General features: G+C 23.6%; 1 protein-coding gene across 2 annotated transcripts in view; it reads right to left on the reverse strand.

Moving 5' to 3' along the window:
• prom (prominin) overlaps positions 1 to 17,903 on the reverse strand; it is a 59,841-nt gene extending 41,938 nt beyond the window's left edge. The window contains exon 1 of one of the 2 annotated variants that reach the window (XM_086912691.1): positions 17,788 to 17,903. In XM_086912691.1, coding sequence (XP_086768817.1) covers positions 17,788 to 17,803 — 16 coding nt within the window. In that variant the 5' untranslated portion in view covers positions 17,804 to 17,903. The remainder of the gene's footprint in view (positions 1 to 17,787) is intronic. The other variant, XM_086912696.1, reaches the window with a different exon arrangement.
• Positions 17,904 to 18,608: the final 705 nt, after the last annotated feature.

An 18,608-nucleotide genomic window follows, 5' to 3' on the forward strand; every position in this document is an offset into this window, starting at 1 on the left:
TTTTATCTTGCAATTAAATCAGCTTTCAATCTTCTAAATTTGCAGAATTTCGTCTGCAAGGAAATTTCATTTTTCTTTCTCTCTTGTATCCATTTTTTTCTTCCTGATGTAGACAATTATTGCAATTTATTTTATAAGATCTCTCTTCTTTTTGAACATTAGTAGTCATATCGAATTTCAAAATCATATTGTTGTAGATGCTTCATCCATCTATTTACCCCACCCAATTCTGGAAGGATATTAATCACCATAACGCGATATCTTTAACAGAAATTTTTGTTCATAAAGATAATGGTGAAAATATTGTATCGACCTTATCATTGCTAACAATTCTTTACGAATTATACATATAAAATCTTGATTTGATTACAAATTTGCTTGACTCAGGCAGAAGAATATTTTTTCTAACTTTATTATTTCTTCTTCAAATATTTTCTTTTTTAAAAATTATTAATTATCATTTAAATATACCAGGTAAATTTTTCAAATAAGATCTATTCAAATCTGAGGACAGTGTTGCAGAATAGTATTATTTAAACTAATCCATAATCCACACAAAAAATTTTCTTTTTACTTTTTTGACAATTTTATCGAGATCTTCTCAATAACTACTTTGGAAATTAACAGTGAGAAAACTTGGGAAAAACATCAAGCAAAATTAGATAAAGCATCAAGAGTCTTCTCTCAGAATAATGGGTCCTTTTTGATAACTTTGCTTAGTCTTCGTTTGTGGTCAACACAAAATATTCTTATATTATTGTTCATTTCTTTGACAAGCACAAAATGGGAAAAGGATTTTCTTTGTTTCTTTGTTTAAGTTCATCAATTTTTGGCGACAAATAAACGGTTTTGTTTAATTGGTATTTTTCTAAAAGTATTAATTTTATGTCCAATTACATTTTCCAATTCCTTCTAAATACTTCGTGAACACATATTGAAATTCAATAAGTAAAATTGAAAATTTAAAATTGATTTTTCTTCATCACGGTTACAAGGTTTCTGCAAATGCTCGAGAATTTTTCTTTTGTCTTTTATTTTTTTTTGTTTATTCTTAAATTTTCTTTTCTTCTTTTCTTCTTTCTTGACAATAATTCTTTCTTCATTGATAAGCATTCTTTTAATTAATATTTAATCTTCATTCTTAATAATTTAATAAAAAATCGATTGATAAAAAATCTTTATTCTTGAAATTCGCTTTCTTCAACGAAAATTTAACGTCAATTATTATTACATAATTTTTTCCAGATCGAGAAGATATTTCAATCCCGTTACGTTAAAACCTATCTTGGAAGCATGATCTGTTCTCAAAATCATGTCAATAATTATTTTATTTTATTTTAATTCGTAGTTCTCTCGAAAATTAATCTTTTCAAATTGCTTTATTTCAAGCACTTGCGCAACCATTCACTCTATGCGAAATTTTTTGTAGAAAGAAAATTCGTCAAAATGAAGGTTCTGTCACATTCAAGTAATACACAATTAATATTAAAGAACGCGACAAAGGAAAAATCGGAAATAAAGTGTTAACAGGAGCAACCATTCATTATGAGCCGCATAAATTATTTAGATTAATATTTGAACGATTGTTTAAAAAGATGACCACCTGTTTCTTTACTTTCGCTATTTTATAATTTTAAAATTAGTATTAATTGAAAATAGTGAGATTCTTGAACTTGTTCTTCAACATAATTTTTCTATCAATCAACGCTCAATTTTTCTTAATAATAGTAACTTTCTTTTATAGGATTCATTATTGTTTCTTATTTGTCTTTTAATTTTTTAATCACAAATATGTAATTTTGAAACTGATTCTCAATGGAGTTTTGGAAATTTACAATCAATCCAAAAGAAAAGGAGCTTCCCAAATGTGAAAACTCACGTTTGAGACCATCTTTTTTTTTCTTTTTAGAAAAAAAAAGTCTTTCAAAATTCCACATCAAAGAAGACAAATGTTGTGCTCGCCGGATGTTTGCTTCTCGGTTTATTCATTTTATTTTATTTCTAATAGCTTTACATACACTTTATTTATATTAAAACAATGCTAATTGTTATATAAAATTGCAATATATATAGAGCACATTTGATATCAATAGTTTTGATAATTGATATTATCATTTCCATTGCAATTCACATTTTATAGCTATCAATGTTTGTAACAATATATTAAAAAAATGTATTAATTGTTTTGTTTAAAATGAGAAATAAGAAAAATATTTTATTAAGAATAGTGTTATATACAAAAATATTAATTTTTTTGAAATTTGATTTTTTTATGTGAAATCTAGTTGTATTTATATATCTGAATAACAATTTAACAATATAAAATATAAAATAATAATACAAAATTACATGGCACAAAATTAAATGGTTTCGAATGATACATTCATTAATCTTTAACTATTTAATTTTTAAATTGAGACGTTTCAAAAATTTAAAAATCATCTCTATTCCTTTTTAAATAGTTATACATTCTTTTATATGCCAATTTTTATTCTTTATTTCATTAAACAAATAAGATTATTTATCCCCAAATATCTCAAAACCTCGAATTCATTTGGCGAAAGCATTTAAGCTAAACGAGAAGGAAAAAGCATTGTTCTTAACGCATACTTTGTATGATTTGTCATAAAATATATAAAATTATATAAATAAAATTAATCATTTTGCGCACCAATATTATCAAAATAGAAAATCATAATGCATGCAGTCTTCAAGATCTATCTATCATCAACATTCTAAGTCTTCTACACATTCAAATTTTATTTCCAATTCCAAGAGTTAAGAGAACAATAACATTCATCCTCTAATTAAACAATTAAACAATGCAATTATTCTAATATAATAACAGCAAACTCAAGCTTCAATTAATACTGGTTTCGTTATAATATCAAACATAAATTATCAGGAATAAATTATCCAATTCACAATTATGAATGGACAAGTCATATTCATCATTTCGCAATATTCAAAACTCCAAAAGTCGCTTAGATAATCTCTTCGTGTAACAATTATAAATACTTGAAATAATCACGAATTTCATTATGTTTGAATCAAAATATCTAAATTTTAAAAAATATTGAAATTTCTATTCTATTCAAATGCTACGATATCGCTGATTAAACAATTATGATATAATTGATTTAAGTCTTATAATAACAAATGATGATACTAAATTCTTTGATGATAAGCTTATGTTAAATTAACATTAAATTAGAAATTTAATCGAATAAAACAATTAATATATCATGTAATTAACGCCAACACAAATATTATTTTTAATAGTTTATTAGGCAGTTAATTTTTTTCATTCATAAAAATTCAAATTTTGAACATTTGATTATTTCTAATTTATCCCATTTCTTTTTTGATCTTATTAAAGTTTATGATAAAAATTTGTTGTAATTTTAAATCCACGAATGGAAATGAGAGATAAATAATTTGCGAATAAAAATAAATTCAATCAATTTTCATAAAAATAAGCAACCAGTATAGTAAAAAAATCATAATTTATAATATAAAAAACCTTAAGTTTTTTTATTTTTATGTTAAATTATAACATATTTTTATACATATTTCATAATGAGGAATTTTTAATAACATTTTTACAAACTCTCTAAAGAAGATAATAGAAAAGAAAGAAAGAATGGAAACATTCTTAAAGAAAAATCTACAATTAAGAACAAAATATATGGATTTCATGAATAAATTTTTGAAAAATTTCACCATTTCGACTAAAATGAAGACTATATACTGATCAATTTAATTAGATTAAAATGTAATTGCAAAGAATGGGAACATGTTTAAGAAAAATTCGCAATTAAAAACGGAATATATGAATTTCATGAACGAATACAACGAATACAATCCATTTTTTACAAAAAAATATTGCTGCTTTATACATGAAAAGCGTTCCAAGTTGTTCAAATCCCATCATGATACATAAATCTATCTATAAAGTACAATTTATTTTGGAAGATGTTTAATAAATAATTATTATGAAATGATTGAACAAAAAAGATTTATCATCTTGAAGTGAATAATAAATCATAAAATATTTTTATTACAATTTCTAAATAAACACATATTTTAAATCATTATTAATGTCTTGATAAAATTTACAAAAATTTAATAATCTTCGATCGCGTGGTATTTTTTAAAACATATTGCTCCCTTAGATCAATTCATTTGAATTGTTGGTTTCTTAACTCAAGCCATTATTATGCATAATGTAAAATATATATTTAGATCTCATCACAGGACAAGGCTTGTGAAGTCTGGCCTTTATTTTCAACAATTCGAATACCTTCAATAACAATAATTTATGAACGGGCATGGTTTTCGTAACGTTCTCCAGATCTCGACTTAAACAAAGATACCACAGCAACAGCCACTTTACAAGTCACATTTGCACGCCATGTGATGGATCACCGTGCAAACAAACGCAAAAATCCCCACGCGCTGCGACGCAGCTCCATCTAGCGCCCATCATTTGAAACTGCTCTCTAACGCGGGAAATGGAGGTCCCACTAACCCTTCTGCTAGCACAAAGTGGTACTTAGAGCTATGAGATTTAGTAATAAATAAATTATTACAAAGTTCAGTGTGTTCGATTTATTCGTAAACGTAAATTCGTATGTACGTGATGCTTCACCGTATCACAGAATACAGAAGTACGAGTTCTTAATATTATCACAAGTAAAAACACAGGTTCAATGAGTTGTTGCTTTCCTGGTGAGAGGAATGCACGAACGGTTGAGTTCCGTCTTCTCGTGGGAGGAATGCACGAATGGTTGAGTTCCGTCTCCTTGTGAAAGGAATACAAGAATGATTCCTGAGCGAGTGCCTTGTGCGTCACTGAAAACTTGAGGTTCTCGCCCCCATATATAAGGGTTTTCCCCCAAGCTTGATATACCTGTTTGAGTTGTACCCAGGAAAGTTCTCTATAATGATCTCCAACAGGCTGGGACGCTCATAAATCCATTGTTTCGAAGTAGTTCTGTAGATGCACATGTTTTCCCTCTTGGGTATTGACATTTATTAGGCGTTGCTACGGTCGTCTCCGGACCATATTGACCATATTGACAACATAAGTGAAGGTGAAATTGAGATATAAGTGAAAGTTTCTGAAGGGACAGGGAAATTTACAGAAATTCTTATAGACAAACTGCATTGTCTCTTCAGCACCATTTGCTCATGTCTCGACAGCATATATTCATCTGAACAGCACATGTTCATTTGTCTGAACACCCTCTGTGTGTATTTTGAGCGAAAGGCAAGGATTGGAGGAAAAACCACTCGCAGTCGAATTAGAAATAGATACAGAAGACAGATAAATTTCAGACGATACAGTGTACATCAAAATACAGTTAGAATCACACAGTTAGCTACAAAGAGTTAAAGTATCACCATTTGTTCACTCAGAGCTCATAATATAAACGATTATACAATTCCTACGGTAGTAGGTGGTCCTTCGAGCAGTAACGTCAGTTTAGACACCACATTTGTGCAATATTCAAAGTCGTTCACACTTTCGACTTTAACAGGAAACCATGTTTCGATTATTTTTTCTTTTATTTTTATTGTTCATTATTTGCGTATCGATTCGTCTCCGTGACAATATTTTCCCAAAATATGTTAACAAATATTATATTTAAAAAGTGTAATTCTTATTTGTTTTCATCTAGTTGACTTAAAATTGCCACTTTTATGGCAGGAATCTCGGTATAGTTTCAGATTTTTACTTCATTAGCTCTAATTGTTAATAATTACTGTGATCTTCGTCGGTATCATTTTTCATATCTAGTAAAAATAAAATATCACTACTATCGCTATTTAAAATATTTATAAAATCATTTTTTGCGATATTAGCAAAACTTTCATTGTCATCAACAACGTTTATTATTCTTCATTTTTAAAGAATGTCAAGAAAATTAGTAAGCGCTTGTATCACGTCTCTCATACGATATTGAAAGTTAAAAAATTCGCGCCAATATAGTAATAGTGGATTGTTAAGTACATAGATATATCAAATGCTCTTTCTTCTATATGTGACTATGTGTGAAGAAACAGATGCTTGTGACTATTGATTGATATTTTCTTTACGAGTGGAGTGTATTAGTGCGATTACAAATGCGGTATATGTCTATGAGAGAGCTGAATCTCTCATAATGTCACAGTAAATGATCGTGACTGACGGCTAGATCATGATGTGTAATTACAAAGAAATTCTATCTGTTAGGTATCTTCATAATCAGCAATTAGACTACGACATTATTCACAATGAGACTTTTTTTCATAATAGGTGTCAAAGCAAATGATGTTAGTCGTATTCGATCAGAAAAGAATTTGTTCAATGAGACTCTACTTCAAGTAAAGTTTGTGCACTCGGAAAATCTCTTCCTAGTTCAATTGGGAGAATTACAGTTTTCTGGTGAGGCACGATAATAATCAATGACATTGCAGTTAATAGAGTCAACAGTGCTTGACTCTGCAAATCGACTCGAAAATCGACATCTCAAAAATGACAGTATTCTCAGATAACATCATCTCTTATTTAGGATTAAGAGAGGTGTGCGAATGATAATAATAGAAAGGAATTTCTATATGAAGAATAAGCTGTTTATAAATTTCGCAAACAGTTATCATTATCTAATATAACTTATATTTTATACTATTCATTTCATATTGTTTATCTTCTAGTTATTTTTATATTTGATTTCTGTCTTATTTTTTTTATTATGTTATAATTAATAAGGTAATTTTTTGTATATTTTATGCAATTGTATATTTTTATATAGTAATATATACTTATATCTATGATAGTGATGACATTAAGTTACATTCTTTTTATGTGACTTACATTTTAGACTACGATTGGCATTGCAAATTTTAAACTCTTTTTGTTCCAATCCTTATCTACGTCCATTGCTGATAATAAAAATTTGAAAATTGGTAATAATTTTTTTCTATCGAAGTAGAAATTTATGGAATGCAATTTTATTTTATTTCAGAAAATAATCTATTTTTTTTTATGAGAGTTTTTGGCATAGTTGTTTTTACTTTAGTAGAATTTATTGATATTAATTTCTCTGATAAATAAATTCTTCTTTAGACCATATTGAAATGTTTTTAATTATAAGAGATTATTCTGCTATGTTTATAAATATTGGAGATAGCCTTTAAATTTTTTTTCTTTTTTATTTTTCTTTTTACATTTCTTGTTGGCTTAACATAAAAAATTTAATGAAAATTTGTATTCGATTTGAGATACAGGCTTACTTTTTTTTTAAAAAATTAATGTCTTTCTGTACTGCCCTTCTATTTCTTTTAAATGAAATAAACAATTATTTCCATAAGTACTTTATGTCATTGAAATTAATAAAAATAGATGTTTGGAATATGTTTTTCTAATTGTAGTAATCATTTTAAATTTGTAATATAATCATAGTGCTACCTCCTTATTACATTTTAATAATAGATTCTTGATTATATTTATGTATTTCTGTATTACACAATTTTACATTAATTTTTATTTAAGTTCGTTATTCATTCACTTGTTCATAACACTTAACATTGTTAGTTACTTACTATAATTAATTACTATTTAGCCTCTTTGAAATCATATACAATTATAATTTCAAATTGATAACAATATCATTGTGGTTTTACATATATTTCGTTTACTCTTATTTGCTGTGATTCCCTGTCATTCTTTTCCATTGAATACTGGTTACTCTCAATACGTAACCTGATAATATCCTGATGATAGAAAATCAAAGATTCTAGCAAAAATATATGTACTTATATACATTAATAATATTATAACAAATGCGTTAAAAAACATATGTATAAAACTTTTCATAGAAAAAAAAGAAAAAATTTCTATAGAAATCAGTGACAACACATCAATAATTCTATTTGAAAAATATTTAGAAAGAGGACTTTTTTCCAAAACAAACATTTATTAACAAAACGAAAGCAGATAATTACGCTTTCATATTCGAAATGAATGAAAAATAACATTTTGAATATTCTGTTTGCTCTGAAATTTCATCATTGCTTGTTTCATAGAACCGAAATAAAGAATAAAAAAAGTTTAAATATGAGATAATCATATTTAAACCTGTACGAAAATTTTAACAAATTTTAACAAATCGAAACAGACGATTGTAAAGCGAGATATATGGAATAATGACAGAATTTATAAGTATATATTATATACATCAATAATGTAATAACATATGTTATTAAACTATGTATAAATTACCATAGAAATAAGAAAATATAAAGGTTTAATTATCTTTAATTATCATATTTATAAATTGTAGAAGCGAAACATTGCAGAAGTTTTTTCCCGAACTATATAACTTTAGAAATAAGTTTATCAATAGCTAAGTATAAATAACGTATTTTTTAGGGTTGTTTATTTTATGAGCCTTAAAATTTAATTAGAATATAAAAACAAAAATCTATATCATAATATTAATTATAATTATAAATATGATAATAATACTTAAACATTTATATATGTATACACATATATATTAATATACATTTATGTTTTCTTTATATTCGAGAAACAAAATCTTGCTCATTAATCGAATCGATATAATAGATAAAAATAAAAAAAGGTGAGCAAACAGATAGATCACAATTATATATCAAATCTGTTTTATCAAATGATTAAATATTAAAAGGTAGTGGAGTAACACTTGAATTTATATTTGTGCATTACATACATCAGTATGATATAAATTATTAAAATTTAAGGAAAAACAAAAATAACAACAAAGATTCAGATGCAGACTATCTATTCTCCAACTATTCTACTCAAAAAGTTCTTTGCTTCAAACATTGTAGAAACTACATAACTCTAGAAATAAACGTTTATTAATGAAAAGCTAGGTATATTTAATATATAACATATATTTTATATGCATATTTTTTAAAATTACCTTAGAAATTAATTGAAAATAAATTTAAATAATATATACAATATAATATCAAGAAAATCACTATATATTGTTATAATTACGATAAAATATAAATATGAATAACTATATATATATTTATATTTTCTTTTTATTTAATAAATTACGAAATTATTATTCGTTCATTACGTGATAAAAAAACGAATGGATCATAGTATGTACCAAATCTATTTTATCAATCCAAATGATTGAACGTTGCAAAATAGAATATAGAGAGTAACGTTTAAATTTGTATCTATCTGCAATATACATCGATAATATGATCGATGCATTTGTAAACGATACAAGCAAAAATAGAAATAACAAAAAGTTCGATGGAGATTATTAATTCTTATGCAAAAAATACGCTTTAAACAAAGTAGAGATCTCTACTTTGTTTAATATAAGGTTGGATAATTAGATAATTATGCTTCTCTAACATTCAAGAAATTATGAAATTTCACTATTGACTCGTTACTCTAAACTGATAAACAAAAAAATCGATGGACGATGATTGCATTTTATATCAAATCTGGAATAAGACTTGAATTCATATACATATAATACAAAACGCAATAATGGATATGACAATTATAATGTTCCAGAAATTTTCAGAAATATAAGAGAAAAAGGATTATCATTAATAATATTTTCTACTATTCCATTCGAAACATTGCAAAATCCTTTCTCAAAATGAATCTAACTCTAGAAATGAGAAATGAGTTATTAATGAAAAAGTTTTATGTTACAAGTTATTAAATATATAATAAAGTTATTAAAAAAAAATCATAATCTGTTAAGAAATTCTAATCCAATATTTGTGATGCATACTACACGTAACAAGAAACTTGTTATTTTGAACGTGCAATAATTAATTTCAATATTGCATCACGTATAATTCATTCGGATCAATGCTGATTGCATCGTTAAGTGAACATTAACTTTTTTTTATCAATTCTTCGTCGAACCGATACGAGATATAAAAATAATTAATAAATAGATAACATTTAATTACAATCTATACACTAAATCTATTTAAAAAGAAATGATAAAAATTTCGATGGAAATCACTCATTCTTCTACTATTCTATTAAAAAAATTAACTTTAAACATTATAGAAAAGATCTTTTCCAAAATGACATTATTCTAAAAATATGCATTTATTAATAAAAGGCTAGAAATAACACATTTTTTAAGATTATTTGATGAAGATTATTTCGTTAAAACTTAAAATTTAAAAATGCAATATATATATATATATTGTTACAATACTATTGCACTGCTATAATTAGAAAAACAAATTAATTTGAATAAATGTTTTGCCATACCAAATTTTAAATTTTCATATATGTGTATATATATTTACATTTTTTTTATATTCAAGAAATTACGGAATTTCATTTCATTTCATTCAATCGAATCGATAACAGATGAAAATAAAAAGAAATAACTAAACAGATGAATCATAATTACATAATTCCGTTTGATCCGAAATGAATATTGCAAAACAGGATGAGATCTAACTAATTTGAATTTTGTACATGCGACACATATATTATGATAAGAGATATGTTAATATGATATGTACAATTATATGTATTCTAGAAAGACAGTAAAAAAAAAAAAAAAGAAATTAACTAATTTTTTATCGATATTTCAATTGTTGATTGTGTTTCTTGAACACAATAGAATTTTTCTTCAGAAACTAAACTAATTTCAATAAGCACGTATTAATAAAAAGACTTACAGAGAAACGGTACTAAAGTTATTAAAAAAATATCACGTATGATTACAAAGAAATTATATATATTATATTATATGCATTAATAATAAAGCTTCATTCTAAAAACGTGCAAGTAATCCCAATATTACATCACGTATGATTCATTCAGATTCCAGTGCTAATGAAATAAACAACCCTGAAAAATATGTATATTTACGCAAAATTAAATATATGGTGCAATAAAAAATGTATTATTTTAGAAATTTTGTGATAATTTTTGTGATAATTAGTCTTAATATTGCAATACATATGATTCAAGTTCGTGCAAATTATTATATCGTCACGTGAACTATTTAAAGTTTTATCAATGTTCATTCATTCAATTTGATAAGAGAAATAAAAATGAATGATGAATACAGAGAAAGTAAAATCTATATCTATTTTATCGACTCAAACGATATTGCAGAATATGTGTGGATTAACACTTGCATGAATATAATGCGATAACAGATATGCTTATATGACAAGTACAATGACGAATAAAAAAGAATAAAATAAAAATTTAATATTCATCACTAATACTCCGATTTATTTACTTATTCGAAAAATATTAAAATGCTTTCAAATATTAGAATCTTTTGCTGAAATTAAACTAACTAACTCCAGAAATAAATTTGTTAATGAAGACTTTAGTAGATAATTATGTTTTCTTCATATTCATTATTGCTTATTAATCTTACTAATAGAAAGAAATAAAAGAAATCGATGAACAGTGAAAATCATATCCTATAAAAAAATCTGTCAACATAAATAGTTGAACATTGCAAGGAAAAATGTGGACTAACACTTAAATATATATATATATGTCAATAACATGATAATTAATGAATTAATTAACCATAAAGAAATAATTCTTAAGAGAAAATAAGAAAAGCTTGTGAAACTTTAACTATTTTATCAAAAAAATGTACTTTAGACATAGTAGAATTTTCTTTTGGAAGCTAATTCTTTATGAAGTAAATATTTGTTAATTTATTAATGAAATGAAGACAGATAATTTCAATTTCATGTTCAGGAGAAAAGAAGTAATGAAAAATAACAATTTTTAAAATTATGGGAAAAGAGAATTAGTAAAATATAATACAAGCATCTTCGTAATACTTGTAACAATACTTGATTTTCTAGAATGATTGTGTGAAGTAAAGAAAGTGTTTCTTCAAATTTTATATTTTTCAATGTCTGTTTATTATTTGGGCATGAATCGATTTCAACAAATTTTCAACATATACGACATAAATTTATAAATCATATTGTTTAACTTTTCATTGCAAACTTAGATAAAAGAATTATAAAAAAGCAACCTACATTGCTTTTCTTATGATTTCGATTATTAAGAATTCAAGTACTTTTTATACCTCATTTTATACATCAGTTCTGGATAACTTCTTCCCCGTCGTCGTTTCATGACTTTCGCTATCAATGTACTTTCTTATTATTAAACATTTCATATTTAATTACCATGATTTGACTTTATAGATTCCTCACCTTATTCTATTCTCTACAAAAGTATATTTCAGAAATATTTGCGAGAATTCAATCACGTTTATAATCCGTTATTTATTTATTGAAAATTCTTTTAGAAAAATTTAAATTGTTTGATCTAATTTTAGAAAAATCATTTTATCTTAGATAGTAATTTATTATTTTTTGAGTACATAACATACGAAATAATAATGGATAATAAATAACAAACAATTATCAGTGAATTCGATACATAATTACTTAAAAATTATTAACCCTTTGCACTCGAAAAGCGACTCTCAGTTGCCACGATGTTTCATCTAACAATTCTTTATTCATGCTAGATTTTGTAATCTAATTTTGTAATCTCCAATTAATAAGAGCATTAATTTGTGAATAGATTCCTTAGCTGTTTATTTCTTTGTAAATAGAGATAAGATATCCTTAATCCCTTGCCTTACGATTTATGTTCCAATAGTGCATAAAATCAATAAAAACAACAAGAATTCTAAAATATATTATCAAATATTATATTTAAAACGTCTAATTCTTTTTTGTTTTCACCTAGTTGACTTAAAATTGCCAGAAATTTTATGCCAGAAATCTCGGTGTAGTTCCAGATTTTTATTTCATTAACTTCCTCTTTCCAAATCCATGATAATTATTGTGATCTTCATTATCATTTTTTATAAAAATATAACTAAAATATCACTATTATCACTATGACTAATTAAAATATAAAATCACTTTCTACGATGTTAGCAAAACTTTCATTGTCATCAACAACGTTTAATATTCTTTTCGATGAAATTTTTAAACATACTTTTTTAATATTTTTCAAGAAAATATATTTGCATGTCCATATGTCAAGAAAATCAGTAAGCGTTTGTTGCCCGATCATACGATATTGCAAGTTAAGATGTTAAATTCCTGCAAAACTATGATCCTGACAATATCTCTAACGTTAATTCAGATTTGACAATCTGAATTGACAAAAGTATTATAGTTTAAAATTCAGAAGCCCTAAGAAAAGGATTTCGAAAATAAGATTAGCTTAAGTGAAGATGAAATTAATTTTGAACTGGTGAGAAGAAACAAATTTGATTGTAATCATTAATAGAGAAAATGAAAGCAGTGATGGAAATAGTGACATAGTATTAAGCGAAAGAAATCGAAAAATTAGAATAATAGATAGTGAATAGTGATACCTCACAAGATTCAAAATGAATTTGTGAAGAAATTTAGTGAATTTACATTAAGACACTTGTTACATATGTGCAAAATCATTTCGAGTTGCTACTTTGCCTACGAAAAAGTCGTCGAGCACAAATTATATATTTAATTACATTGAATATAACAAATATTTTTTTTATCGATAAAAAATTATATTGAATTATATGAATAACATGTTGTTCCTGTTTGATGGCATGTAGCCAATATTGTCATGGCTATTGATTAGACAACGTGTGATTGGCCAATATTTTTTGTTAATAATTCATTAAAAAAGCCATAACGAAAATTTTTTCGAGGAAAAATATTGCTCAAAATTATGTCAGGAAATTCCAGTTTACGAATGTTCCAATATTTTTGGAACACTCTGTATATACGAAACAATACTAAGAGAAAGGTCGGAAAAAATAGAAGAAAAAGGATTAGGATCATGCGTTATAAAAAAAATTTTAAAAGACTAATGCATAGACATAGACATACTAATTAAAATATTTTTCAAACAAACAATCACATAAAAATAAAAAGAAAAGACGAAAAATTGCAAAGTTATTACTATTATTTTATATGTGATCCCAAATTTGTATACATATAATTAAAATATAACAAATACAACAAAGTAGAGAAAGAAGTAAAGAAATAAGAAAAACTCTATTTTCTTCTTTTTAGTTTCTCCATCATCTATTTAAATAAGAGGCGCGAAATTTAAATGTGCATAATCAGCGCCACATTTATATCGAGAATACTAATCGATTTTGCAAATTGTCTACATCATATAAACTTTGCAAATCGATATTCGAACTAAGAAGATGCAGCTCATTCGAACTAAGATGCGAAATATTTTTATTTTTATTTTAATTATAATATTGAGTTCGATAATTGAAGAGAAAAAAAGTCCTTTCGTGAGTTTTATATATCAGTATTAGTGATTGGAGATTTAAAGAAAGAATTAACCTAATTAACACATTAAGTATACTTAAAAATAAAAGCATATTTTATCTATATCATTAACTATAATTCAGGGAAATAGTGATGCAATACTTAAAGATAATCAGATATGTTCATTATATAATAGCTAAAATTAAAAGAGCATCAAACGAATTTTCTTTCTTTGTACAAAAATGAAATCGGCTGAATGAAATTGTAAAATTGATACTTCGTTGTTTATAAATTGTATATCTTGATATAGGTTGATTTCGAATTGCTATTATTTATGAATACATTTCTATAAAATATAAAATATAAAAAAATTATTATACAAAAATATTCAAGTTTATTTATTAACTTATAACCAAAGTAATCGCGTTAGATGAAATGAGGCGAGAATAAAATAAATAATAGTGTAATGGAAACAGAGCAATTTTACTTTGTTTCGTCATAAATATTATAAGAGTTGCTGGACATAATACATTATTATTATTGAAAGTGATTCAATTTCCCTACAGCGAATTTCCGCATGAGAAAAATATATAATGTCAAATTATTCCCATTGTTAATAGATAGTATAGATATACTATACTACTATGTACATGATAGGATGCAACAGACGATGCTTGGCTCATGATTACGAAATCGCTTAAAAAATATTTTAATTATATGTTAAATATTGCTACAAATGAAATAAATCAAAATATGCAATATTGAACAAGTATAAGAGAAAAAACGAAATAATAATAAAGAAATTAAATAATATTTAAATATTACAAAAATATTTGTAATAGAGAAGTATGATATAATGTAACATAATACGTAATAGATAAAAAAAATATATTATAAAAATACACAATGATAATTTAAATATGAGTTTATACAATAAAACATGAATATATAAACGAATATATAAAAAGAAATATAAAAATTTATAATACACAAACTTATTTTTTTAATATACAAAGTTATTTTGTTTGTTATCACTTGTAAAACTTTCATCACATGTAAAATGCTAGCTAATTATGGAATTATTTGTTTTTTATAAATTTAATAATTAAATAATTCTAACAAATTTTTATATATTTCACATATGTAAGAATTTTTATTTCAAATTCTAATTGCACTTATTGTTTTTAATCTATTTCTAAAAATTTATTTGCATTGAAATATGATAACATAAAATTGTTATATCAAAAATATTTTTGAAAATCTTCGTTAAAATTTTTAATTCTATTAATTTTATTTTAAAACTTAGCTATATTTAATTATAATGATTTTTATTTTTTAATTGTGGAAAAATAAAATGTCATTATCTGATATTCATTAAAAATTAAAATCTTATAAAATTTTATCTCATAATGATAAATTACATTTTTCTGTAAGGCAATTACATAAATTTTCTACAGTGCTATTTTGAATTTTAATCAAATTAAATACATATGTTTGCATTTTATCTTCATTAATATATCGTGTACATAATATTAACTACATTACATAATATTTTAATATCTAATACATCAATGATTTTATTAATAATTATCAAATTTTTAGTCATTGTAATATTTCTATCTAATAGATATAATAGATTTATTGATAAAATTTTTTATGATGCCTACATGTTGCTTTTTTTTAAATGATATATTTTTCATTATATTAAAATTAAATTATACTTTTTTATACATTACAAACTTTACATTTTGTTTTATCATTTTTTCATGTATTTTTCAAGGTATGGCTTTAAATTTGAATCCTTGAATTATTGCAAAATAATTATTTCCTCTTTTTTTTTTCCGAAAAAGAAAGAAAAAACATGCTACTATTATTTATATAAAATATTTCATTATTATTATTATATTTGTGATTATCTATTATAAATTGAATATTACGTAATAAAAATTTTAAATAATTTTTTAAATTATATTAATATAAAAATAAATAATATTTTTCGTACTTAATGTATTATTATTATTTATGAAATTACAAATTATTGAAAATTGCAAAAATTAGAAAAAAATTCAACACAATTATTACAAAATTATAAACTATATATTTAAAATTCCGAAAAATAATAAATGCATTAAATTTTCGTCAAAATCAAACATCATATCATCACGTATTTCTTTTAAATTAATGATATTATATATTTCCACCACAGTTAATTAAACAGAAGTATGTCACATTATCAGGCTTCCATCAAAGCTAAGCGCCGCATCGTCAATAAATGAGAAAGAATTTTGTAAAAACTATAAAATAAATAAAATCTTTATTTTAATAAATAATTACTTTTGTATTTATATATTTTTTAATAAATATATACATACTTGTATAAAAATATATATTTATTTATAAATCAATTCATTACTTGACTGATTCTAACAAGGAAATAATTTGAATCTTTTTTCTTGTTTCACTCATACTTGATATTTTTTATTCTCTGACATATTTGAAACATGATTGAACAGAATAAATATAGATGTATACTTATTTTATATAAAATGTTTAATAATAAAATATAGTAATAGCAAATAATTTATATTTATTTTTTTTATATTTTATATCAATTTTCTGATTTGTAAATAGCATTTTGGAAGAATATTTCATGCAATATCAAATATCTCATTAATTTTATAATAACAAATTTGAATGTATAATTAAATTATAATAAATATAGAACAAAAATTGTATGAAAAGAAGGAAATAGTGTCATCATATATTGTTCAAATAAAAATTTTTTTTTTAATTTTAACACATTCTTATTTTTTTAAATAAATAAATATATATATATCATATTATATTATAATATTATAATTAACAACAATAATAGTTATAAGTATATTTATAAGTATTAGTGTTTTATAAATATTATAAAACATTGTAAAATTTTTGTTGTGCAAAAATTCGTTTATCAAAACGCTTTTGTCTCTAATTAGTTCATATATCAAATTAAAGATTCTGTTATACTGTATTACATTGATATATCAATTGATACTTTTTTTTAAATATAAAAGAATAATATTTGTATATATACTAAAAATAATTATTACATTTATTTGAAATTTAATAAAAAATCTTTAACTTGGCCTCAATTTTATAAAATTTAGCATATTAAAAATTAAAAAAAAAATACTAAATAATACTAATATTTAAATTTTGATTAATTTTAACAGAAAATATGAATGTTTAAACTTTATTTATCCGTTTGAAAATGAAGAATAAAAAAAATTTTTTAAAAATAATTCGACAAAAACAAAAAATATCACGAAGAAAATTTTTATTTCTTATATTTACTTATAAATAATAATAATAATGAAATAAATTTTTTGTTACATTATTGGATATTGTATTTTGAGTTATATTTGAGTTATATTTTTATCTTTTTAGCAAAAAACGAAAATCAAAATACAAAATGTCACTTACCTTTTAATTGAATCATTTTCTTTCACTACAATGTTGAATTTTATAAATGCTCTCATCGAAATAAGCAATACAAAAGAAATACAACTTTGTTGAATCGTGGCTATATGTAAACTGACACACGGAAGATTTATGAAGGCTTCTCTAAAACCTTTTAAGTGCAGATGTTGTTGAACCGTAATGGAAAAGATAAAAATATACACATACATAGGTATATAACACTAAAAGATTGAAAATATTAATTGAAAATAAAAATATACAATATTTTTTAAAAATGTAATATCTTATTTTTATAAAATTGAATCAATAAATATATTTTTAAACGAATATATATAGTTTTATTGTTAAAATAAAATTGTGATGTCTTTTATAATTTTTTATTTCTTTTTTATTAGAAATTTTTTATTAATAAAACTTCCTTTATTATTAATAAAATTTTAATTATTTGAAAGATTTAAAATAATAAATTGAATAAAACTTAAATAATTTTAACATTTATTATAAAATAAAAAATAGATATATAAAAGATATAGCTAATTCACTTACTGTGAAATATATATATAACAATAAGAAAAGACTCATAAAAAAAAATATTACTTGATTGAAAGAAAAAAAATATAAGCAAATAATTTTTACAAAATATTTTGTCCAGATTTTAGTGTTGATAATTTTGTAAATAAAATAATATTATCATATTATTATCTAAGGTTAGAAATTAATCCAATGAGAATCTTTATGATCTATAATACGAAAAATTCAGAATACTTTGAAAATTATGTATATTCAATTCTATCATATATTAAAATCAGAAATAAAAAATTATC

This window comes from Apis florea, unplaced genomic scaffold, assembly GCF_048593485.1.
Source record: "Apis florea isolate Af1SG1 unplaced genomic scaffold, ASM4859348v1 contig_1794_pilon, whole genome shotgun sequence".
In the NCBI taxonomy this organism is placed as follows: Eukaryota; Metazoa; Arthropoda; class Insecta; order Hymenoptera; family Apidae; genus Apis; species Apis florea.